Source organism: Corvus cornix, chromosome Z (genome assembly GCF_000738735.6).
Source record: "Corvus cornix cornix isolate S_Up_H32 chromosome Z, ASM73873v5, whole genome shotgun sequence".
In the NCBI taxonomy this organism is placed as follows: domain Eukaryota; kingdom Metazoa; phylum Chordata; class Aves; order Passeriformes; family Corvidae; genus Corvus; species Corvus cornix.
The window spans coordinates 67,270,334-67,295,256 of NC_046357.1; the positions used below are offsets into that span (position 1 = coordinate 67,270,334).

Below are 24,923 nucleotides of genomic sequence, written 5' to 3' on the forward strand. Positions count from 1 at the left end.
CAGAGAGAGAATAAAACAGCTGTGACAAACCTCATGTCAAACATTAACTCAGAAACCCATGAAATGTTTCAACATCATCTTGGCAGCATTTTTCCCCCCACCAAATTTTAAAACCCCCCAACAATCAGGGAAGAAGCAAATTCAGCATCAGCTTGATTACTTCCATATAGTGATATAACTATAGCCAAGTTGTGTGTCTGAATAATTGCTTTTGATCCCTGCCTGAGTGCATTTAGAATGTTTCCAGCAGCCTAGCTTGGCTATTTTGCTTAATTCACCTTCCTCTAGCTTAAGCCTGTTAACAGCAGGAGAACTTTCCAGGAGTTTTGCTGTGCAGAACCTTCACTGGGGACAGGCTGACACAAACTGCACAGCTGAATTCATGGAGGGTATCATCCCTGCTGATAAACCTCGGTAACAGCCCTACAAGCTCCCAGATCAGAGCCAGTGACTCTCCAAGCAGGCTAAACTTGGGCCTGTCTGAGAACATCAGCACAGACAAATACCTGCACAGCCTTGCACACATAACCCAACAGCTGCAGGATATCTGTTTGGCTAAATACCTTTAACTGTACGAATTTTCTGAAAAGTCCTGCTAGATTACTCACTTTAAAATTTAAAGCAGCTACTCTGATTACCTCTTGCAATTAGAACAGCTGCTTTAGCTTAATGTAAAACCAAATGAGAAATGTTTCTCATGTTTTTTGTGTTGAGACAACTCAGTGAGGGAAAGAAAGACTAAAGAGACTTTGTATTGAAAATACTGATTATTGTCACATTCGCCATAAAACCCCCAAATCTTACTAATCTTACTATGTCTAGAAATAAACGGTAATAAATAATTCATATTGTTGCTTTCCTACTATGGGGGATTACTTTTTATAGCCAGCAACCAACTGACTATTTAATTTATGGTTTGCATATGATTATATTCTGATTTATACTTCCAAATGGGTGTGTCATGTGGTTAGATATGTACATATCCTCATCATGAATGCAAAACAACTCTTGGTGAGAGCAAACAACTTTCAGATATGTATGTGAATTATATTTTACTTGAACACCTTGTTTGAAAAGATTATTCCCTGATACATGTTTTCTGGCTAAGGAAACTTAAGAACAGTAGCTGGATTTATTTTAAACTTAAAAGCATGAAGGAAACCAGCAAAAAGATGCAAAATAAAGCAGTTGCAAATACATGGGCCTTTTTGAAGCTGAAATGGTAGTAAATTGTAGGGAAATTATCATTAAAAATATTTTCTCTTGAATAAATTGTCTACATCTGCTGAATCAAAAGGCTTATTTCCAACAAGCAGATGCTTTTGCTGAGCAGTAATTTTATATGTCCTGATTCCTACTTTTCTATTGGAAAGGCTAATGTCTTTACACACAGTTTAAAGATACAATTCCAGTAATTTAATAGAAATGCAGGGAAAGCTTTTCCCTTCCTTTCAAACACAAACTCTACCTGTGCCCGCTTTTCCATGTCCTGACAAGTGCCCAGTTGTTCTTCCATTGCAGCTCTGATTTGCCTGGCCTCATACTCCAGCTGCCTTCTGGTCATATCTGTTTGCAAGGAGAACTGAAACCAGAGTACAGGGAAGGCATTTTAGCAAACAGCATTTATGTAAACACTGTATTTCCTGGAACAAAAAGCAGAAGCATTACTTTTCTACAACTAACTTCATAAACAAACAAAACATAGTAATACATTCTTAAAACACAACTGCATTATGAAAAACAAGAACACAATGATGTTCAACCCGCAGACTACCCCTGAGTTTTGTCAAATGACTAAATATAATAAACGAGCATTGAGAAAGTATCATTCCTTACAAGAACATCTGGCAAACAAAATTGTGATATGTGCCATCTGAATTGGCATTTTCAAAAATATTCAGAAGCATTAAGCTACTGCACATAGTGATGGTATTCATACAGCTGCTATCTACCTTATTTCTAACTACCCTGTTAAACCCAGGAGCAACAATACAGCCTAAGGGAAGACTTTTGAACTAAAAGAATTTTCAAGGCCAGAGCAAAGCTCTTCATTGGCTTTGGACAATTACTCAGTCTGTAAATAAATGAGTCTCCAAGAGCACTCCTTTCAGAAGACTTCACCAAGGTCAATTCAGAAAGTCAAAACAAGACAATCATCTGCAAGCACCAAATGGGATCTGTCATTTTGCTGTGTCTGGACTAAGTAGTAAGGGATATAAATTGCCACAAAAGGCCTTTAGTGTAGATGTTAAGTAATGCTTTCTAATCCTAAGAGCAGCTAAGTGAATTCATTATCTATGAAACAGGGGAGACAACCTTAAAACCTACGATAGCGCGACACAGATACAGTTGACAGTGCTTTGGGAATGGGTTGCACTTCCTCAAAGGCCCTCTCCCTTGGTTCTGGTGCTCTGCTAAGCTCAGCCATGACTCAGTGTTACTTCTGCCAGTCCTGAAGTGTTTCTTTGGTCGATTTCCAGAAGGCTGGCTGACCCTTCATCAGGTGTGACTCTCTCAACCGTACCTTCCCAATTCTGTATGTGTGAAGGAATGCACTGCAAATACATCGAAACTGCTGAGATCTAACAGGAAATCCTGCATTATCTGGGATATCACACATCTTTATTATCCCAGATAATGGTGAGTCGACTGTAAACAGTTTAGAGGTGCCAAGGTAAAAGCTTACAGCAACACCTGCATAAGCTACAGAATCACTTTACTGACTGTTATGAAATAACAGCTCTTGTGTACATTGTCTTATGCTAATATTACTCTCAAAACTAGAAAAATCCACTGAACAAAAAACCAGGGGGAACCAAGAGTTAAGGAAGTGTAGTGACATGCAATTCATCTGTCATAATGACTTCTCAATGCTCCTCTATTTTCACTGACATTTATATTGATATGTATGAATTTTAATGTGTAAAATTCTATGTGGAAAAAAGGGCATTATTTAGGCTAAGTTATCTTTACATGATAACTGAATGAAAAAGAAAAAAAAAGAACTGAAGTGATAGTAAAGAATGCCGCCAAATTAATAAAATACACACAGCATCTAAACAGAGACCATAGCACCAGACAGCTCACCAAGCACTCAGAGGTACTTACATTTTCAGTAAGGGGGAGACTATCAATCCTTTTAGTCAGGTTCTGAAGCTGGGCATAATACCAGTCCTTTTCCTTCTCTTCCTTCTCAAGCTCCGCAAGCAACAGAGATCTATTAAAAGCAGAAAGAGGAAGCGTCTCACCATTAACACCTCATTTCCATCTGGAGGTTTGAGGAGGGCACTAAGGAAACATTTGAGTTCAGTTCCCTGGCCCTGGCTAAACAACCTTTTCACTCCTCTGTGCTAAGCATATCTATGAGAGAAAAATATACATACTTCTCTAAAAAACCCACTTCAAAATGCAAAGCTAAGAGACCTTTTGTGAAAGCAAACCCGGTTGTTAGGGGTGTGTTACCTTGTACCCTACTTCTTTCAAAAATATACTTTGTATAGTGCAAACTGCATTTAACAAAATGTCTGAATGTCACAGCTGCAAGTACAACCCTCAATCCTGTTACTGAATTGAGAATTGTCTTCACATTTGCACTGTCGTTTTACTCATTTTGTCACCTATAGCTAAACTATGGGTAAAGCACACAAAGCAAGGGATTTCTATGACTGTCTAAATACTTTAAAACAGTATGTTCCACCAAATGTTATAGACAAGATACATTTGCAGCTTTTAAAACCATTATAAATGGGTATCATAAGCACACTGCACACCTGAGTAATAAATGAGAAAGACAGAATGAGTAATATATGCAGACTACCAAGGAAAAAAAAATCTACTGGAAATTTTACATACTATTTTATCAATCCTTCACGAACTGAATTTTATATACTTCTAAATCTTATGTATATAGTGAAATAGTGTTCATGGCTATAATATTTCTCAAAATATATATTAAAATTTTCCATCAAAATCTGGCTAGTAGGAATAAACAGAAAAACCACTCTTCTTTTCTTTTTAAATACAAGTTTACTATTTTCTTTCTAATGCTTTCTGTGAGTACTGTTCTTCTTTCTGATGTTTTAATATTGCTTATTAACAGAAATGACAAAATTAATACTTAGCCAGAAGACAGAAAGCTGCATACATGTTTGCCCAGAATTATCTCCCACCCCTTAACTTTTGCATTGCTCTCTGGCTGTGGCTTGAGCAAGAGCATATGAACCTTTATAAAGCACATTGTATTATGGACAATTACTGTAAGTCATTAAGGAACAATTACACACCATACAACAATAGTACAAATTTCCCCTGACTATTTTGATAATGCATCCCAGTCACGATTTGAGAAGGTAATCCATATTCCACACAAAATAAAAATGAAAGAATTAAAAAAATTGTATTTCACAGAATCTGTTTGACTTATTTCCTGCTTTAAAATATGTTTCAACCTAATTTTGATGATTTAACATTTATTCCATATTCAATACCAGTGACTTGGCCTGTCTTCAAATGGAAAATTAAAAGAGAGGATCCCTCCCTTCAATGTGAGACTGAAAAACTACACACATCTAAGAGTGCTAATGTTTGTAAACATGAAAAAATGACATAAATTTCCAGATTCAATCCAACAGTTATGTTGAAATAGATTTGTTTTAAGGATGCCACGGCTACACATTAAGTCATTTACTGTACAGCTTTAACATCAGGCAGGTTTACAACCAAAATGATTGAAAAGAAGTGACAAACGATTACCATAATTTGGCAGGTAACTGGAGCAGTATCACAGTACAGCAGTAATTTTTCAGTCACAAGGATGGGGCTGGCAGAAATTCCTAAAGCCCTTTAGACAGACTGAATGAAAAACTAATAGATGGTGCTTGGGGAAAGCTTGTTGAGAAATTTTTTTTGTCTCCCACCTGCCCATTCTCTTGTAACACAGCCCTGGTGCCTAAACTCTGGACACACAGGAATTCTGCGCAGCTTCCCTTTTTACCACATTGAGTGCCCAGGCACCAGTTGTGTCCAGGCTGTGAAATAAAATTTGCAAAACCACAATTAATGTGATCCTTATAAAAAGTACTTTTACCACATGAGGACTTGCAAATGTGAAAGGACTGACTAATTCTGCCTCTGGATGTCAAAGAACTGGTAGCAGAAATTGGAGGGATTACTTTCAGCTAAGTAAACATGTGATTAAGTTCCTCTTATGAAATGTAGGGTATTCAGTTTGTGAGACAGTGTGTCATTCAATCTGTTTTGACATGCACAATGGATGCTAGAAGCAAGAAAATAACTTAGGAACCATCAGTGCTGCGTAAACAACATAATGCATGACCTGAGGGCAGCTTGTTTGATTTAATATTGTCATTTTTTCTTCTGAAGTGACACTTCATTTGGGATTACTAGTTTGGTATCACTGCTCTGTGAGAACTCAGGTTTTAACAGTCTTTAAGTTCTCTCAGCACAAAACCTGAAGGGTCACTACAACCACAGCAGGCTGCACACCAGTTTCCTTGAAAATAAGCAGCAATAAGCAGCAGGTCTCTGTAGATGTGTCTGATAAGCTGTTCCCTACATTTAACTTTACTCTCAGATACTATTCCAACCAGAAGTACAGCTCCTTCTCAGCCTCCTGCAGCTTCTTGGGGTTAGGAGATGACTTGAAGTGGAAGAGCTGCTACTGGTCATGAAAAGCAAGATGGAAAAAACCAGTGCAGTTATTCCATCTTTTTTATACCCCAACTTTTACATTAGGACTTTCACAGCATCAGAGAAAATTCTGTTCTCTGTCATACCCTGTCAAGTTCAGTGAGAATGCAACAAAGCAAACAGAGAAAGCTTCTGGAACTTCACACTATTTTTATGAGTTAACAAAAGTTTTCAATTTGAGCTGTTCTTCTGGAGGGTGGTTTTTTTGAAAGACTTCTCTCATGCAGTACTTTTGAAGCTCCCAGCAATAGAGGAAGCTGAATGAATGCAGAAAACTGTTTTTTTTCTTTTGGAAGTTTTTCTGCATAATTATGTCAATATTACTCCTGGCTAAAAGGGAGAAGGGAAACAAACTATATGCTACCCTACTCACAGTACGTAAATTATGACTATAATTAATACTTTCACTTCAATTCCTAAAAAATAAAACAAAATCTTGAAAAGCAGTGCTGATGCTGTGAAGTCTGAGGTAAGTTGTACCAGCCAGGCAAAAGGAGAAAAGCATAATGGAAGAAAGAAGTAATGAGACAGAAAATGCTCCAAATCAACATTAAAGAAATAAAAAAGGAATGGCATAAACCAGAAGGAATAAACAAGGCACACAAATATTTTCATATAAAATTCCTCAGAAGACTGTCATCTTTACTGCAAATAACAGAATTTAAAAAGGTGAGATTATTAAATTTGCTAAATTGCCAAGGGCAAACAAACACAAAAATTAACCGGCAGTGTACTCTGAAAAATTTTGTTGCTGATACAATGCTCTTACCAAGTATACCTCGAAACAGCCAAAGAAAGGAGGAGATATCTAATGATTAGAATATTCTAAACTGGCAATTTAAAAGCATAGTGCTGCCACTGCCCCTATTTCTCTTTGCTTTTTTTTTTTAAACTTTGGAATTAGAGGAGAGCCAAACAAATGAGATACAGGCCAGTAATTTCATCTTTATTCTGGCAGGCAAATTAGTTGATAAATTTTCTTCCCCTCAGAAGTTCACTTTCAGCCAAATGTGGTGGGTTGACCCTGATTGGATGCCAGGTGCCCACCAAACTGCTCTAAATATTTAAATATTTCATTTAATCCTTCCACAAACACTGTTGCCCATGAGCAGCATATATGGTGCCAGTGTGTTAAAATACTGAGTGGAAATGGTCTCCTGCTGCAGATTTCCGAAAAGTGTTACTTTATTCTAAATTATTTTAGGCTTGTCAAACTCCACAAGTTCTTGAAAGACTGTTTAAGTGCCAAAGTCCAAAATCTATTAGCAAATATATACGTTTAGATATACAGAAATTTAGTAATTAAGCCAAACAAGTTTAGACACAAGACATAGGAAAATAAGTTGTTAATTTTCTTTTAGAAATGGTAGTGGTTTTAGATGCACAGTCCTATACCCCCCCCCCAAGTTTTGATTCATTTGGCTACCCAGGGTTCTCATCAATGCCCTACATACTTCCACATGTAACCTGAAACAGCTTAAAGAACAGAGCAGTTTCAGATTATCCATCATTTCACTAATAATGAAGCCAGATGTGATCTGGCCATGCTGCCACAGATCCATCTTCTCCACAGCACAAATATTTATTCCAGCAGCTGTGACAGCTGCCTAAGCTACTCGGAAATTAAAACATCCTTATCCCTTTTCTCCAGTGTTATTTGGAACACAGACTGGTTCACTACCTAAGCTATCTTTATTGGCAAGAAGTCCAAAGAACTATCACCTCAGAATCCATGAGGGTGGGAAAGGATCATAGATCATAAATCAGAGGTGCTAATCACCTTAAAGAGCTCTGGCTGCTATAAATGCTCCTTGTTCCAAGGGAGCAGAAGTTCACTTAAACCACACTGAAAGCCTCAACTGTGTTTAAAGATTTTAGTATCATATGTAGTAAAACACAGCAGTGGAAGAATACAAACAAATGCACAATTTGTTAAGATGGTGAATGACAGACACATTAGACTCTTGAACATGGAGACAAAGCAAGTGGATAGATTCCCAAATTCCTAAATATTCTTATACAGCTCCCCAGGAATCTACATTTTCTGCAACAGAACAAATACCATTAATGGTTGTCCTGGCTAGGAGACGGAAAAAAATAGAGTGGCTGCTAGAACGTGCTCAGTATGGACCCATGGGAAGTTACTGGTAAGACCAGAAAAAGGGACCTAGACATAATATCCTGGAAGTATACTCCTTTCAGGTCTCGGCTGCAAAAATTTTGCTGAACAGCAGAAAACATCCTTTAGAGCAGGGGTTTCTAGAGGGCTGTCCACAACCCACTCATTACCCACAGAACTTTTCTATTACAACTTCAAAATGGATTTTTTTGCTTGTTAATGTCTACTAGGCATAAAAATACTGTGTTGCAGTTTATTTGGTTTTGTAGCCCCCAGCCTGATATCCCATCCACTAAATAGGATCAAATCTTTAGGAAACCCTGTCTTGCAGATGGGCTTCTGAAAACACCTGGTATTTCAGTCAGGTTCATTTTAAGAAATAAAGATGGCTTCAGTGGAAACAGATGCATGTCTTTTACTTTGCCTTTCCTTTGTAAGTGACTGATAAAGTGCTACAATTCTGTACTATGACCTGAAAGTATGTTCTTCCTATTAAATGGGTACCACTGCCTTTCAAGAAAAGAAATTTCAGGGTTTTGTCAATACAAAGCATCTGATGGGAACAACATCTTAAAGATAAGAACAGGTATTTTGTTTAGCTGACATATTTGCTGACAGAGTAGAGTTGCTAGGTAAACGTCTGCTAATAGCAAATAATTGATAAACCAGTTATGGCACTTAATAACCAATTGCAAAAGAGAGAAAGAGATTGCACCATCACATTGTTAAAGCTTCAGCATTTATCAAGAGTGGTGAGGAGATATGGAGGTGGTTAGAATGCTCCACCCTCACTGTTTAAATATATTTCAGACAGTGATAACCTGCTTATGAAAATAAAAACAACCTTCAGCCAACAAAGAGTAACAATAAAATGCATTTATGAAGAAGCAGTAGAAACTCAATGATATTTTACAATTTTTAAAAAATATTTTGTGTGCGTGCATCTAAATAAAACATAGATTCCTGGTTTCTTACCTGTCAAGGTAAAAGACAGGTAAATACACTAGTGATCAAAACCATATTCATGATAGCTAAATAGTAGGTGTGGCAGTAAACTTCCATGTTAAAATGAGAAGTCAGTCCATACTGGAGGAATAAACAAATAAAGTTACCTCTCTTTTTCTAGCTCTTCTAAGTAACCAGTGCTTTCTCTACTTCCATTCATAAAGCCTCTTCTTGGAAATGACCCCATAGGGACTGGGCTGCACTCCCCCGAGCGGCTCGACACAGACCCTTCTCGGCTCCCATAGGAACGCACGGACACCTTTGGCCTTAACTTCACTCCAGGGAAGCTGGTACTTTCCAAATTCAGTTCTGCATAATAAACAGCAAACATTTTTCAGAGCTGAAGGCTCAGCAGCACAAAGTTAAAAGATCATTTCTATCTTAATTTCTTACTTCCTGAGCAAATCCATGGGGGTTTTTTATGGAAACATTTTGCACAGAAATGCAGCGAAAATGCTGTGAACAAAAACAATGGATATGGTAGACTTGGAGAACAGCAGTTTTCTGAGCAGATGGCCTAACTGCAATCCCAGCAATCAGAATAGCATCCCCACACAAAGCCTGCCTCTTTCTCAAAGGACTTAAGAAATGGGCAGAGTTTTGCATAAACATCATGTGAATTACTTTGTGGCTCACTTCCTAACAATTTCTTTTCCAGAGATCCTGCAGATGCTTCACCATCATGTAACAGATGACTACTCTGTCCGTCACAGGGCTCTTAAATGTAGACACCCCTATGAAATTTCTGGGTCAGTGGCAGGGATAATGGATGTATACAGGGAGTTAGTGGTCTGGGCTTGCTTGGCACTTCCCATACAACGGGATGATACACATTCCAGCACATGCTTTAGGGAAGGGGGCCATCAATTTACAGCATGACAGAAAAAATTCCAGTAATACAACATGGAGAGGGCAGGACATGTAAACAAGTTTAGAAAATTGGTGGAACTACACCAACATTAACTTATTTTTTTCTGAAGAATGAAATGTGAGTTATATCAAAAGCAATTAATATGAAGTCCTTGAGCAACAGTAACAGAAGTATAAAAGGAGCAGTGGGGTTTGTTCATATGTTTTTGTTGTTTTGTTGTTGTTTTTTGGGGGGGTTTTTTGAGAATGTGTCTTTAAATGTTTAGCAAAAATGCTTTGGCACTGAGACTACGCCTCATCATCATGGTCCACACTGGAAAGAAGATGCAAATGACTTCAAAGATTTTATCCCAAATTAAAAACAACGGAGAAAAAAAATGAACCTACTTAAAACATAATTCTATATTTACCTTTAAGTCGTTCCAGTAAGTCAATTTGTCCAGAAGATGCCATTGCCTCATCTTCAATACTTCCTTGTAGCTGTTTCAGTACCTCCTACAAGAAATTAAGCTTGATTAAGAAATCCTTACAATAATAACCCACAGGGTAAATACATTCTATCTTACCCTAAAGTGCACGCTCATGTAACAGCTGCTGAGGCACTGATGTAAATTATATTTCATGTGAGCAGTGATCAAGTGTCATAATTTTAATTCCCATCAGATATATTCTACAGTGTTTCCCCCAGCACTGTCATGATGTAAAGTATGTGCTACATAGTTCAACCTATCCGGCAGTTCAATCTATTGGAATTCACTCTATTTGGAAGTTCTCCTCAAAGTGAATACCAGGTATTTTGAATTAAGAGACGGATAAATCAGTCAGTCTCGTAAAAATAAATTTTTGAATGAACTAACAGAAAAGTATCTTGAATAGAAGCAATCCCCAGGACTTGTTTTCTTTGAGGCCTTAGCACCACTGTAAACCAGCAAGAAGAATCATGTTATTCTTACTAGAAATGCTACCATTACCATGCCTTGGAGCAAAAGATTAAGGTTTCCTTCACGGCATCTATTATTTGTATTATTACTACCTCTATTACGATCACCACCAGGCCTACAAGAAAGTGGCAGCTGAAGCTTTATGCAGCTGAAGCTTCAAACCCAAGAATACTGCCCTGTCCTATTGAAACTATCTACGATAAAATTACACAGCTGAAGGAACACAGTTCTGATGCACAAAAAAAATTATAGTAAACAATGACTGTTACACTACAGGGTCCTGTAAGCCCCCAGGACCCAAATGCTCAGTGGCTTAAATTCAGGTAGAAAATTAAATGCAAGTTAGTGAAAGTCTTTTCAATATCCTCATGACAGATTTGTCTATAGCAAGAACAAATAAAAAAGACTGGCTACAACACAAAAAGCCCTTACTGGAATTTAAAGTATCATTTTTCATACTGTGGCACAGAAAATATTTTTAGAAGCAACCATAGTCAGGAGATGAAAGCAATTCTGAATAATGGAAGGTACTCCATAATTTTCATACATAGACTCTGCACACAGGATTGTACTTTTGTTCAGACATGAAAACCAATGAATTTTAGACAATTTAAAAAGATGTCCATACCAATGTTTTCATCTTTTAAGAGTCTAGCATACCTTAAAGTCAGTATTGATGGGTTTTGCAACTTACACAGAAGGTACAGAAAAAAGCATTTTTCTCTTTTCAAGAGAAAAAACATGGCATCTACAAAAAGTCAAGATATTCTTTAAGCAGCAGGGTGATGAGCTTTTCTGTACTCAAAGTGTTCTTCCTTGTAATAAAAAAAAAAAAGTAGCGTAAAAGAATTTTGAGTACAGAACTGTGCAGAGTTCTGACGAAATAATCTCAAGCCCTAGACTCAGACCAAATGTTAGCAGCCCAGTTGCTGCAGCCTCTGCCATGCTGCTCTGGGAAGAATAATTCTGAGTACAGCCAGCCAAATTTCCAGTTTACTGATGGAGTCAAGGTGTTTGCCCACATTCACGTCTTAGTTTGGACCAGTTTGATGCCAGACTTCCATCTGCCCACACCAGGTGTACCTGGATTCCCACCACAAGTATCTTGGAGCATGAACCAAATTCCTTTTGGATCAAGCCAAGCCAGCAGTTACACACAGGTCTGCTGATGGGCATTCACTCCATGGGATCAGGCTGAAGCTAGTCCAAAGACAAAATACCCTCAAATACATATTGTGTGTGTGCTGGGTCCTCAACACAACTCACCTACAGATCTGCTCCTACTGCACTGCCTGTAAATATCAGCTTTGCCTTTAGGATCAAGTCTGGGGTGATAAAATGTACTCTTGGAGAGATATCTTCCCTGTGCTTGTGCTTTTAAGTACGTTCAAGGACACCCTCATCAGCCATATGGCCCAGCCACCTCTATATATAATATCTGCCTTGTCAGCAAAGGCAGACAAAAAACTGATGTGGTGTTTTTCGAAGAAGGGCTCCTGCATTGTCTGATGCAAGCGCAAATCTGCAGACAGCAGCTTAAAATCTAAAAGGGCAGTGTGGATACATGGAATGGTCCTGAGAGAGTTTTGCAGGCTTACTGGAAACCTGTCAACTCAGATAAATTCAGAAATAACTACTGAATCATTTTTCTCCAAAAACAGCACTGTTTTACAATGTAAGAACCCCAAATCCCACCTCTCCTTCCATTCCCTTTCTAGAAGGCACTCTGTCACACGTGTGGCACATCTGCTATTTCAGCATGTTCAGGATACTTCTCTATGTAATGAATCTTCCTGCTCCAAGAGCCAATATGAAAAGCTAAGTGGAACTACCATCAACTTTCCCTGCCCTACCAAATTACATGACTGGGGTGTCCAGATAGCAAGGGACTGCTCTTTCTAAATACTGGCAACAGTTAAACATTAGCCTACTGGATCACCTTGCTCAAATTTTCTATTCCAATTCATTAAGTTTTAACTTCTAGTTTTTGTATGATCCCATTTTCCCCCCAACAGCATATGCATTTTTTTCAAGTTACCTTTTCTGTATTTTTTGTATGTTTATTTTCTATAGTGTCATTGCTAAGGCAACAGTGCCATTATGAGGCTATGACATCAACTTCAAACTCCATCACAGCACACTTCAAAATCTAAGCCGACAATTCAACAGGCAGTAAAATTAAGGAGACAAAGGTTAGAGAAGGAGATGCAGCCCCTGGGCCAGGCAGTGGTGGAAAATGAGGCTGTACTACAATGACAGCTTAGGGAATTCACAATTTTACTTGAATAAGGAACAGAGAACTTTTCTACAATAATCCTGGGGGAAACATGGCAAGTTATCTGCTACTGTGCTAATGAAAATTTTTGTTTATTCACTACTTATAATCCAGGATGCAACACTAATGCTGTTTACATGCATACAGTTCTTTGAAAAAGTACTTTTCTGTGTTAAGTTTATACTAAATTTGATATTATGTCCGCTAAAGCATAAAATAGGCTCCAAGGTTCAATTGGTATTTTTAGTTATGCAAATTTAAGTAAGTATACTAGTAGTGGTTTACAGCATTATTCTAAGCAAATTCTTTACTGACTTAGCAGTGATTTACTGAAAAAAACCACAAATATAAGTCTATAAGAAAAGGGTTTTTTCTGTTCTTTGAAAAAATGCAAGTCAAATTATTTTAATCGACCCTTAGTACAACCTAATTTATTTTGTCCTGTGCAGAAGTACAAAAGAATGCTTTTGGAAATGGAGCAGGCCCTATGACTCATCATCATTTAAAAGGGTTTCTGTCTTCACAGTCTCTGGCCTGTGAAGTACTGAAACATTGTCAATTTTTTGTTTGGTTGGTTGGGGTTTTTTTGTTTGGACTCTGTGAATATAATCCTGACATAAAACCTACTTTATGAATAATTAAATAAAAGAAATCAGATCCATCAGTATGTAACTGCACAACTATTGTAAATAAAAGCACTTTAACTAGCAGTACATGCACCCAGCTAAGATGAGCTATTTATCTTGTAAACAAAATGTTTTAAAGGCTGTGAATTTACTCAAGCTGCTAATACAGAAAGGAACCACAGAGGAATAATGCTTACAATGGCAGATTCAAAATCCCACGGAGTTAAGACTTAAAGTGTATTCACAAAGTTTTTGAGAACCCTATGTATAAATATTAATATTTAGGAACATTTCAAAATATGGTATATGTAAAAAGACATTTTGATGACAATTCAAGTATGTTTGGTCTTCTGTAAATACTATTCTCCCCTTCTCCCCCCGCCCCCCCTTTAAACATTAAGCTTCATTACTTGTACTCACTTTTGTCATAGTTATGTGTATTTAGTGAAGGCCAAAATATAAGAAAATCATAATGAAAATTAAATATACGAAATTCCTGGATGCAGCACATCAGATATACTTACAGGCCAGTTATGTTGGTTACCACTCTATTTACAACATGTGAGTATAAAACCACGTTTAATCACACAAATACAGAAAGCGTTCACAATTTCAGAGAGCAATCCAACATCTGTTAGCACCACACAGAACGGGAATGTGCAGATTGTACTAAGAAATCATGGTTAACCAAGTCAGCATTATTTTAAAATTACAGTATTTCTGACAGCATTTATATTCATGCTTTTAACCTGGTATGCTGAAAACATAACACAAAATTTCTAAATTAAAAGTAATTTTTGACCTCCAGTGGAGCTGAATGTTGTTTCAACTATTATTTAGAAGGGCAGAAAAAAGGTAACATATACTAAAAGAATATCACTCAAATTCCACAAAATCATTAAATGTCAGAACCATGGAGGGGACAGACACCAGAATACTATTTTTCTATGTTTTTAGAGATAGTAGAAACTTAAGTTCAAAGTCTTAAATTACCTGATCATAACTATATGAACTTCACAGTGATTTAATTCTGTCATACATGGCACAACATTCACAGGGGCTGAGGGAGTGCTTGGAAGGAGCTCTTTGCTCCTACACATTTTGGTGAATTATGCTACTGCTTAACCAGGCTTGATGGGAGCCCTTCTAATTGCCCCAAGTGTCAAGCACTGCTCTGGCTGCTCAACCCTGTAACCAGGTCCAAATGATAACAGCAACAATGACAGCACTGCTGACTGAGGTGGAACACTGGGGCAACTCAACTTTCAACCTTGAAGAAACAGGAAAGCATTTCTTATGTGAAATGATGTTCACTTTAATTTCCAACAATGTCATTTTCTAAAAGAAAAATATTCACCTGGTGCCACCATGCTCAGGAGCTGTCACTTGCTGTAACCACTTACAGAAGACAGCACCAAATTTTCAGTGCAAGCACACTGTCAGGTCAACTAAAGTTATCTGATTTTATGCTCAGAAATAGGGTTGTCTAAAGTAATGGCATTAACTACATATATCACCAGCTCAATTTCCCCTAAATTCTAAAAAAAAAAGTTAGCAAATATTTTCTGCAATTTTCCAGCCAATTTGGATCCTGGTAGAAATTTTAAAATTGCAAAGATCTAAAAACATTACTTACTGTAAAATCATAAAAAGACACAAAAGCCCAACAATATAATGCCACAGCTGCTTCTTTGCATATTAAATAGATTCACTGATATTTTAAATATCTGCATTTCGTAGGATGCTAATGACTTTATACCCACACTTTTAGTTCGGGTGAAGTTAAAAAGATGACTGACTGCATTAGTTGTGCATCGCTGAATTATTTCCTAGATTCCCAGAACTTCCCAGAATTCATCACGTGATACAGTTTGTAAGAATCAGTTCAGCTTATGACAATTTCCTCCACTTACACATTAAAATTTATCAAATGATCAATACACATAATTTTCAAAATTACTTCTATTTTTGGAGGATCTAACCATTGTGCTATCCCCTGCATTATCTACCATGCTACCAGTGTTTCAATTCCCTGTGTCACTATCTTGATGTGACAGTCTCCTTTGTGTACCTTAAAAACAACATCAGCTCTTCCCTCCTGAAAGGCTGTAGTGCATGGGGCACCACACAAAACATTCTGCAGATCCAAAATCCAACTAAAAGCAAGCAAATTAATTCAAGACTGAAGATGCTGGCTCACATTAGAGGGGGAAAAAAAATAAAAAAACCATATAAGGTTTCCTGTGATTACTGTTCTCCCTTGCAAGACTTCAAAAGTTCAAGTGCTTACGTGCTGGGAAACGATGTGCTGAAAGTAAATGGAAACCAGGCAGATATTAAAAGGAAAACACTGAGGATGAATGCACATAGCACGAGTTATAGAAGCTGAGAATTTAGCACCTATTTCACAAATACTAACACAGGCAAGGAATGCTACTGCTGAATCAATGCCTTTCCTCCCTACTTGTTCACCAGACAACGCATTTACTAAAAAAAAAAAAAATCATTTCACTCTCAGACAAGACCAGCTATTATGTACAGTAAGGCTGTTCATACAGGCAGTTAAATATAGCAAATGTGAAAAAATCAGAAAGCTAGAATGGCTACTCAAAGAACAAAACTAGGTAACACCATATTCTGTCCATTTTTATGACACTTGTGCTGAACGGGATGAATTCAAAGGTAGAAGAGGCTCCCACTGAGAGCAGGGTATATGTGCAAGTGCCTGTATGGCCAACACATTGCAAGAGGACCTGGCTTTTAAAGCGCCAGATAGCCAGCTACTCCTACGTTTTCAACATTCTCCCTTAATAAGCAGATAAAACGTTAAATTTCTATAGCTAGCCGATTCACAGCTAACGTACTAATCTTTTAAAATCTGTATTATTTCAGAATACAAAACACAATCTGGTTACACTGAAAGCAAAACATTTTGGTACCTTGTACTGAAGTGTCGTGGGGTGACTATGATGTGTATCCCCTGTTGCTGCCCCATGCCCAGGAATTAATTTTGTGCTTTTCTGTGCCTTTAAACTGAGCCTGAGAGGGGGGAGGAAAAACTGCGCAAAACTTTTTCAAAGCAGTTTGCAGCTTGTTCAAGGTCACACAGAGATAGCGACTCTTTTTTTTTTTCCAACTGCGGCAGGAGAGCGAGAGGGAAGGGAAGCACCCAGCTTGCTTTACTTTCCAGCCAGCTTTCGGCAGTTTTTTTTTTCCTCAGCTCCTTTTCCTTCGGAGAGTTGAACTTTTGTTTTCCTAGGACTTGGTCTTTTTCCCTTTTTCCCTGCTGGACTGTTTCAATATCAGAATACAACAGGAGGACTTTCCACCAAGGCCTTGGCCCTGGAGGTGGGCCCACCACCCCGTCCCAGCTCCAAGGAGGGGGAGAGAGAGATCTACGGAAGGACTCTGAAATTTCCCAGGTTTCTCTCAGCAGAGTGGGAGGTTTTATCATTTAGCATTATTATCCCTTTTCCTGTGTGTTTGTTAAATAAATAGTTTTTATCTTTCACTTTCCTTCGAAGAAAATTTTTTTTTCCCAAACCTGGTGGGGGAGGGGTGGTTGTAGGCTGCCTTCTCCCAGGGGATCCCAAACCGGAACATGAATGTAACTGGATTTTGAGCACTGTCTTTTCAGTGCTGTCTGAGGTGTGTATCTCACAATTCTCACTTAATTGTCCCATACTAGCTTGGCTGTCCAAAGACAGTGTTTCTGATGGGGATCACAGCTGTGCAATTTCCAGGAGGTATGTGACCCACTCATACTGAGACCACAGTCATTCAAAGAGACAGTTATCCAGCTGACAGAAGAAGATGGAGTTTTAGTTTACTTTCAATACTGTGAAAAAAAAAAGTATTTTTCAGTAAAAAAAGTTCCATTCTTCCTGCAGAAACAATTTCTATTAAGGAATAACTTTCAAGAGAAGTACTTCACTCGTTACACAACACTAACTGCCCGAAAATATGGATTTAAAACTTCCTTTGTAGAAGTAAATTAGAAAACAACACTATGTTATACAGGTATATATTTTCATCCATACTGGGAGCATTGAGCCTGCTGACTTCGGAAGATTTTTTTGTAGAATAGGTAAAATTGTATTATAGGATGTACAGACCAACTGGCAAAATCAGGATGGCATCATCTGCCTGAAACCTGTCACTTCCTTAATGTTTTAATCTGCAAACCCAAATAAAATGCATTTTTAGTCTTCATTTGTTGCATGGGGTTGGTTTGTTTGTTTTCTTATTATGTGTGGGTTTTTTGTTGTTGTTCTTGTTTTTTGTTTTGTTTTGGAGGTTGCTTGTTTTGTTTGTTGTTGTTGTTGTTGTTTTTGGATATTTTGTTTGGTTTGGGTTTTTTTAAGTCTAAAAATGAGAAAGAGTAAAAATAAACTCAGTTGCGCAAATTACTAAGGGTTTCTTTTGTAGTTCATTTCAAACACAAAGTTTGTTCTTGATAAAAGCAAAGAACAGATCTGGTGGTCAAATTCACTGCAGCTGATACAAACACAAATTGCAAATAAATTGTATTAATTTATGCTTTTGATTCATTGATTCCCTCATATAGCTTCCTTCTCCAAAGCACTGAACTTATTACACAAACTCCTCATTTGTTACTGCATCTTTAGCTGCTCTTCAAAGCACTTCCAAATCCTTCTACCTTTCCCTTTAATGATGGCTGGAATTTATGTTCCTGCTTCATGCTCTTCAAAAGGGAACAACAAAATTCAGTGAAGTATCAGAGAAATCAAGACAAAGCACCTCCTGTGTACCAGACAGTGTATGGATCAAAACATGTTTTTAAAAAGCTGTAAGTTTAGAGAAGAAAAACAAGCTCCGTTAAGACAGCAGAGCCTGCAATACCATATAAACAACTCCTAAGAGCCAGGAGTACAAAAGTGTTAAAAAAACCCAAACCCCCCAACTTTGGCCACATCAGCCAGAATGCTGAAAAATCAGTCAGACAAAATGAAGTTGACTCATTAGAGTTGGCTGGAAGCTGCATGGAAACAATGCCAGGACAAGGACAGATTCAACAACAGGCACCACTTTCTGAGGTACACTCCTTGCATAGCAATGAGCAAATGAAGAGCGTGCTAGAAGGTTCTCATCACTTGGTGACAAAAAGGCCAATTAAGGAGGGAAAATTTATGTTCAACTGCTTCAAGTAGGAAGTGAAAAAAAGAAGTTTATTTCACTACAGCCTGTATCCAGGTAAACAGGATTCGTCTCTGTAAAGCTGTAAGCCAGGCATGCACAGACAGAACTAGGATGATAGGAAACAAATAAATGCCAGAACTGAAGGAGGCAGTAGAAGTGATAATGTGTCTGCAATCTCAGAGCAGCATAGTACTGACATCACAGGATGATCACAGAATCATTGAATCACTTAGGCTGGGAAAAATCTTAAACCCACCATTGGGTTAGTCCTACACTAAACCATGTCCCTCAGTGCCACATCTACACGTCCTTTAAATACCTCCAGGGACGGTGACTCCACCACTGCCCTTGGCAGCCTGTTCCTGGGCTTGACAACTCCTCCAGTGAAGAAATTTTCCATAATGTCCAATCTAAACCTCCCCAGTACTTGAGGCCATTTCCTCTTAGCCTGTTGCTTGTTATTTGGGAGAAGGGACCCACCCCCAGCTTGCTGCAACCTCCTGTGAGGAAATTGTAGAGAGTGAGAAGGTCCCACATTGAGCCTCGTTTTTTCCAGGCTGAGATCCCCCAGCTTCCTCAGCTGCTCCTCATATGACCTGTGCTCTGGGCAAGAACCAAGAACAGAATCAAGAGCAAACACCATCCTTAACACTGAGACAGACCAAACATCTTGCCAAACCAACCTCCCTCCTCTCCATCAGCAGAAACCTAGTGAGGATACATGAACTGAACCTACTGTTCATTTCTCTTGCATGTCCTCTCCCCAGCTTCCCTCTGGCCTTGACTTGCAGACTTCCTGAAACTGTATCTCCAGTGTTCCTACCTCCCATGGCAAACATGATACGAAACAAGCTTTGTTTTGTTTGTTTTCCACTAGCTATCTCACGATGTTATTTGATGTCCTTAAATCTGGTATTCAGGAAAACGATTAATTCTCTAATAACTCTCCTCATGACACTTACAATCTTTTATTAGAGCTCAACAATCTTCTTCCCATCCTGTCCCTCTCTTTTTCCCATCTCTTCACCTGAAAAGTTACATTTTATTAAATCACAGCACTTAAGGAAGATTTTCAGATCACTTAAATCTTTTTGGCACCTAATGTGAATTCTACTAGGTCCTTCCTGAGGAAGTTCATCAGAACAGAACACAATACACGTTTTCTGGATCAGCACGTGTCCATGCTGACACAATTATAACTGTTTTGTTTCCCTCTTTATGCCCAGTAATTCCCAATATCAGACTAACTTTGAGGAACCAAACTAAGCACTAATCTGACACTACATGGAATTTTATTTTTCAGGTATTTAGAGTATCTCTAATACCTCTTTCTACGCTGTTGCCATATTAATTCAGACTTCATGGTGTACATAAAGTTAAGGCTATTTTCTAGAAGTCATGATTCTTCTGCTCTTTGGAACATGGAGTTTTATTTGCCATGTATTCAATTCACTCACTCAATACCACAAGATTCTTCTGCAACTATTCACATTCCTCTGTTCATTTTTACCACCATGAAAAGCATCAGTCAAACTCTTGTACCTCCCTCTTTTTTTCCAAATGACTTAAAAATACGTTGAAAAGAAATACAGGTAATGGCAGAAATCTCACTAGGATACTATGGGTTTACTAAAGAAAAAGAAAGACTATTTATTTTGCCCTTCATTTGCTACCTTTAAGTTGAATAATCATTAAAGAACCAAGAACCCTCTTAAATCAACTTGGGCTCTTCAAGAGGCTTTATTGAGGGACATTATTGAACTCATTTTAGGAAAACAAGCAGAGTCCCCAGTGCCAAAACTGCTTACTTCCTACTCAGCGATTCCCCCAGAGAATTCTTATTTGTGACCTACATTTCTCCCTAAAAAAGAAAGGTTAACTCTTTACCCACAAGTAAGTCCATTCTTTACTGTGGTTTCTGGTATGTCCATTACAAATTCAAATTTGCAGGTCAGTAGATCAGCAGCTTTTCCTGAATTTTTTTTTCTTAAAAAGTAACACAGTCTCACACCTGCCATCTTGTGCAATTTGCATGATGAGATGCTGAGGCCATTTCAAAATGAATCTTGATCACAAAATCTTGATCTTTTTCTGACAATCACAACTGGTTGTTTATAACCAGCAGGCCTTAAACATGTAAAGAATCCTAAAGAGAAGCAATACAGGTGTCTGTCTTGTGGAAGAGCAAAAAAAGTATGTCACTGGACTTTCTTCAGTTTGAATTCTGTAATTTGACAGCGTATCATTACATCCAGCAGACACCAAATAAAGGACAACGCCTAAGGAAGCAAGTGGAAGAGTGCTGGTGAAGAATCTCAGAGTCCAGGGGGAATCTAACAGATCTCCAACTAAGAGATCTCTCTCCAGCAGAAACGCTGACACAGTGTGGAATATACGGAAGAGAAACTTTGACTATGAAGCAAAATTTGCAGAATTGCTGCAAGTAGAGAACTTCCCACTGAGGAACCACATGATTCAAGAAAAGACAAGATATTACTGGCTGACAAACTAACAAAGACTTTTGTCAGAAGGGAAATAATTTGCATGACCACTATTTAAAGTATAGTGGTCTAAAGATCACTCAAGCAAATGACTTCTCTTCCTTCGGCTGTAGTTTGCTTTCTTTAAAGCCAGATGGGTCACACCTCAACTTTCCCAACTGCTTAAGAGAAGGTGAAAAAGGTCATAACTTACAACCAACAGTTCAGAGATTTCATAATCAGGTTGCTTTTGAACACTTGGGTAAATATAATTTGTTTCTGATATGTCACTGTATGTGTTTTACCCCTTTATTCACTAAGTTTTATTGTTGATACTTAAAATTTAGAGACAGGGCCACTGAGATGTTCTCAGTATAGTAGGGAAATACCTTCAAGTTCTGTATGACCAGTTGCTGTGGAGATACCACAACACTCGTTTTAGTCCATGAAGCAACTATAATCCACTATGTTATATCTGACTTGACCTCTCAGCAGCAATAACAACATACCAGATAACTCAGATCACTCAGAAATCAGATTCTGGAATCTAGTTCTGGAAATAACGCTAATACTCTAACGTGCAACAGGATACAACAAGAAATGTGTATTGCACTACATTCAAAATTCAAATGAAACACCAAGTTATCCTGTAGTTTAGTTACTATGTGTAGCCTACTCACTAATAGCAATTCCAGATCAAGTATATCTATTTTAGCATACTTTAACATTCTCTTCTGACTGGTTTGCTTTCATAGTTAACTTAATTTTTCAGCTGTGTTTTTCTATATATGCCTTGGTGAAACATTTCACTGTATGTGATGCCAACCAAAAATCTTTTCTCTGAAGATAAAACGAAAAAAGGAAAAGGCAGGATGCAGCTAGAAACACTCTCCTTTTACACAGAGATGGAAAAGTGATGTTATCTGACACAGTAAGTATCCCCAGCAAAATGCATAATTGCTGGTACCTTAGAAGAAAAATTGTTGTTAGATTTCAGAAGATGCTATTGCAAACCTGGATATCTCTCAAATGTATTCATCTACCACCTGCTTGAGGAAGCACACACATAGACAGATGCACACTGCATGTGTATATAGCACATGACAATATGTTAACCTGTGTGTATCAGAGGTCTCTGTGAATATGTTGGGCTTCAAATTCTAATTTGCAAGCATGTGGCTTACCACAATACATTGAGCCAAAAATTGCTGTGCCAATTAGAGTATCTCCAACACCTTTTACGGCTTACCACAAAGATCAATAAACACTGATGATCAGAGACAGCTCATCAGAACAAAGCAGGTTTTCAAGGTTAAATACCAAAAAGTGGTGGCTAAGCAGACTGTAAGGCCATGAAGTGTGGTTTGTCAATTTAAAAGAAAATGAGATCACCTGCTTACCTGATCAGGGAGACATCTGATAAGAGCAGTTACTCATTCCTAAAGAGAGAATTGCTCAGGAGACATTTAAAAGGAAATATTGAAATTTAGTCAAGGGGGATAACGGGTACAAATGGTACCTGAAATCTAACTCCTAAAAAGGCTGTGATTAAGCCATGAGTATACCTGATGTAAAGGATCAGCACTTAAAAAAAAAATTTTCTTTAACTCTTATGACTTATAGATCACAAAGTGCAACTTCCATGTCAAAACACTGCAAGACAGTTAAGTTAGTTTCTGGAACATTCTGAACATCAATCTTCTGTTTATACAGACAAACATAGGCTAACAAGCTCCAATCTGCAAACAGCACGTTTTTCAGAGTCCCTTCCTCATTTTAAAATGAGACAAACAAGCTACTGTAGCTGATAAGTTGCTAACTTGCCGGTCAATCTGCTATTCCTGATAAGGATTTGTATATTCATCCTTTCCAATAGTCAAAAAAAGATATAATGGGAAGTTGAATTTGCAGATAAAATAAAATGCAATTTAATCATATTTAGTTATAAAAGTACACTTTAGTTCTAATATGATGTAAACTTTCTCACAATTTCTACAAAGCCATCATGACAGAAACGAGATGAAAACTGGGCACCATGGCATCTTCTTTAGCATAGTTTTTACCTTTAATTCTGGTAATTTGAGTATGAATTCATCATCACAAAGTATGTACACCACTGCAATAAATCTGGGATATTATATGCTAGAGACTTAATATTCCTTTTGCTACCACATTAAATTACCATAGCTTGATATTTTAGAAACGCATTCAAAATAAAAATCCTCAAAATAAAATATCTTCATTCTTGCTTTTTTATTTAGTGAAAATATTTTTCAATCCAACATAATAGCATAACAAGTTTTATTGCCCTGCTATCTAATTAGCAGAAGAAACTCACAAACACCATCAATGTCAAAAATAAATCACTCTCTGGATCTGCAATGGATGTGATAGTAATGAGCTCTCTAGGACTTTGTCTTTTAAACATTAATTCCTTCAAACACACAAACCAAATAAAAACAAATAAAACCCGCAGAAAATTATTAAAACTAAAACGTTTATATGAAGAAAATGATCTGCCAAAACACCACCCTCCACAACACATGAATGAACAGCTCATGATTTTCTGGTAAGAATTTAACCGTTACTGTGTTTCTTTGGTGTGTATTTATCTGGTTAGAACACATCTCAAAAAAATCAAGAAATCTGAATCACTTCTAGTGACAGTCTTCCTATTTTATTTTTGAAACATGTGGACACAGTACAGAAGACATTGAATAAACTGAAAAGTCATATGTAGAATAAAATTTTAAGTGCACTTTATAAAAATAGAAGAGACAATGTTTTGCTCACAGAGCATCACATATACTAAAAATGGCTTTCTTACACAAGATATCATGAATTACTGATTTACTATAAAATCAAAGCACTCAAACAGTGGGTGTGGAAATGAAGCATGATGTCACTCTTATGCTAGCTACTTCTAGAGTTCTGGAGTTTAAGTTAAGCATACCTGTTTCCCCCATATTTTATATGGGGAAAAATGCTGATACTAATTAGCTATGACATTTAAAAAAAAAAAAAAAAAAAATATATATATATATGTATATATATATGCCATCCTTAGAGAGAAAAATACTTGTCTTTTGCAAGAACCAGGCAGGAAAAGTCTCACAAAGTCTTCCACAAATGCGGGAGACATGTAAGTATATGCACAAAGTAGTATGGCTGACATTGGATTACTTTTTGTCTCTTCATGAATTTTACAGGTTTTGAATTCTGATAAAACTGTTCATAGTTTTCTAAATTTGTCCATAGTCTGTGGTTTATGCAATTACTCTTACATCTAGACACTGACACCATTTTTTTTTATTTATGAGCCAACATTGTTATTTCATCGATCATCAAACAGCGTATTTGTTGACTTAAAGAGAACATTTTATCATACCAAACTGCTGTATTTCATCTGACAGCAAGCCAATAAAAACAAATGAATTTCCCAAGTTAGTCATAGTACTCTGAGGGATTTCTTTTGTTTGAACAGTTAATCCCTAGGACAACACAAATTAAAAAACAAAGTGGAGATTGTTTTACTAATCATTTTGGCACCCCCCTTTATCACATTTCTCTTTGTTTATCCATCGTGTTGTTTTCTGGTCAGTAAACGGAGTCTTCACTTTTAAGTAAGAGATTTAGCTTTAAACAGGAAGCAGTCAGACCTTGTTCTTATATAGGTCAGTATTAGTTTATAATAAATACATGTGCAAGATGAGCTCATGTCAAGGTTTTAATTCCCAT

At 37.4% G+C, this 24,923-nt stretch overlaps 1 protein-coding gene across 7 annotated transcripts in view; it reads right to left on the reverse strand.

Annotated features, from left to right (window-relative positions):
- APC (APC regulator of WNT signaling pathway) overlaps nt 1–24,923 on the reverse strand; it is a 95,713-nt gene that overhangs the window by 36,294 nt on the left and 34,496 nt on the right. For all 7 annotated transcript variants that reach the window (XM_010391370.4, XM_019281050.3, XM_019281051.3 and 4 more), the window contains 4 exons: nt 10,114–10,198; nt 8,941–9,142; nt 3,109–3,217; nt 1,469–1,582 (listed from right to left, as the gene is read on the reverse strand). In XM_010391370.4, the coding sequence (XP_010389672.3) occupies nt 1,469–1,582; nt 3,109–3,217; nt 8,941–9,142; nt 10,114–10,198 (510 nt within the window). The remainder of the gene's footprint in view (nt 1–1,468; nt 1,583–3,108; nt 3,218–8,940; nt 9,143–10,113; nt 10,199–24,923) is intronic.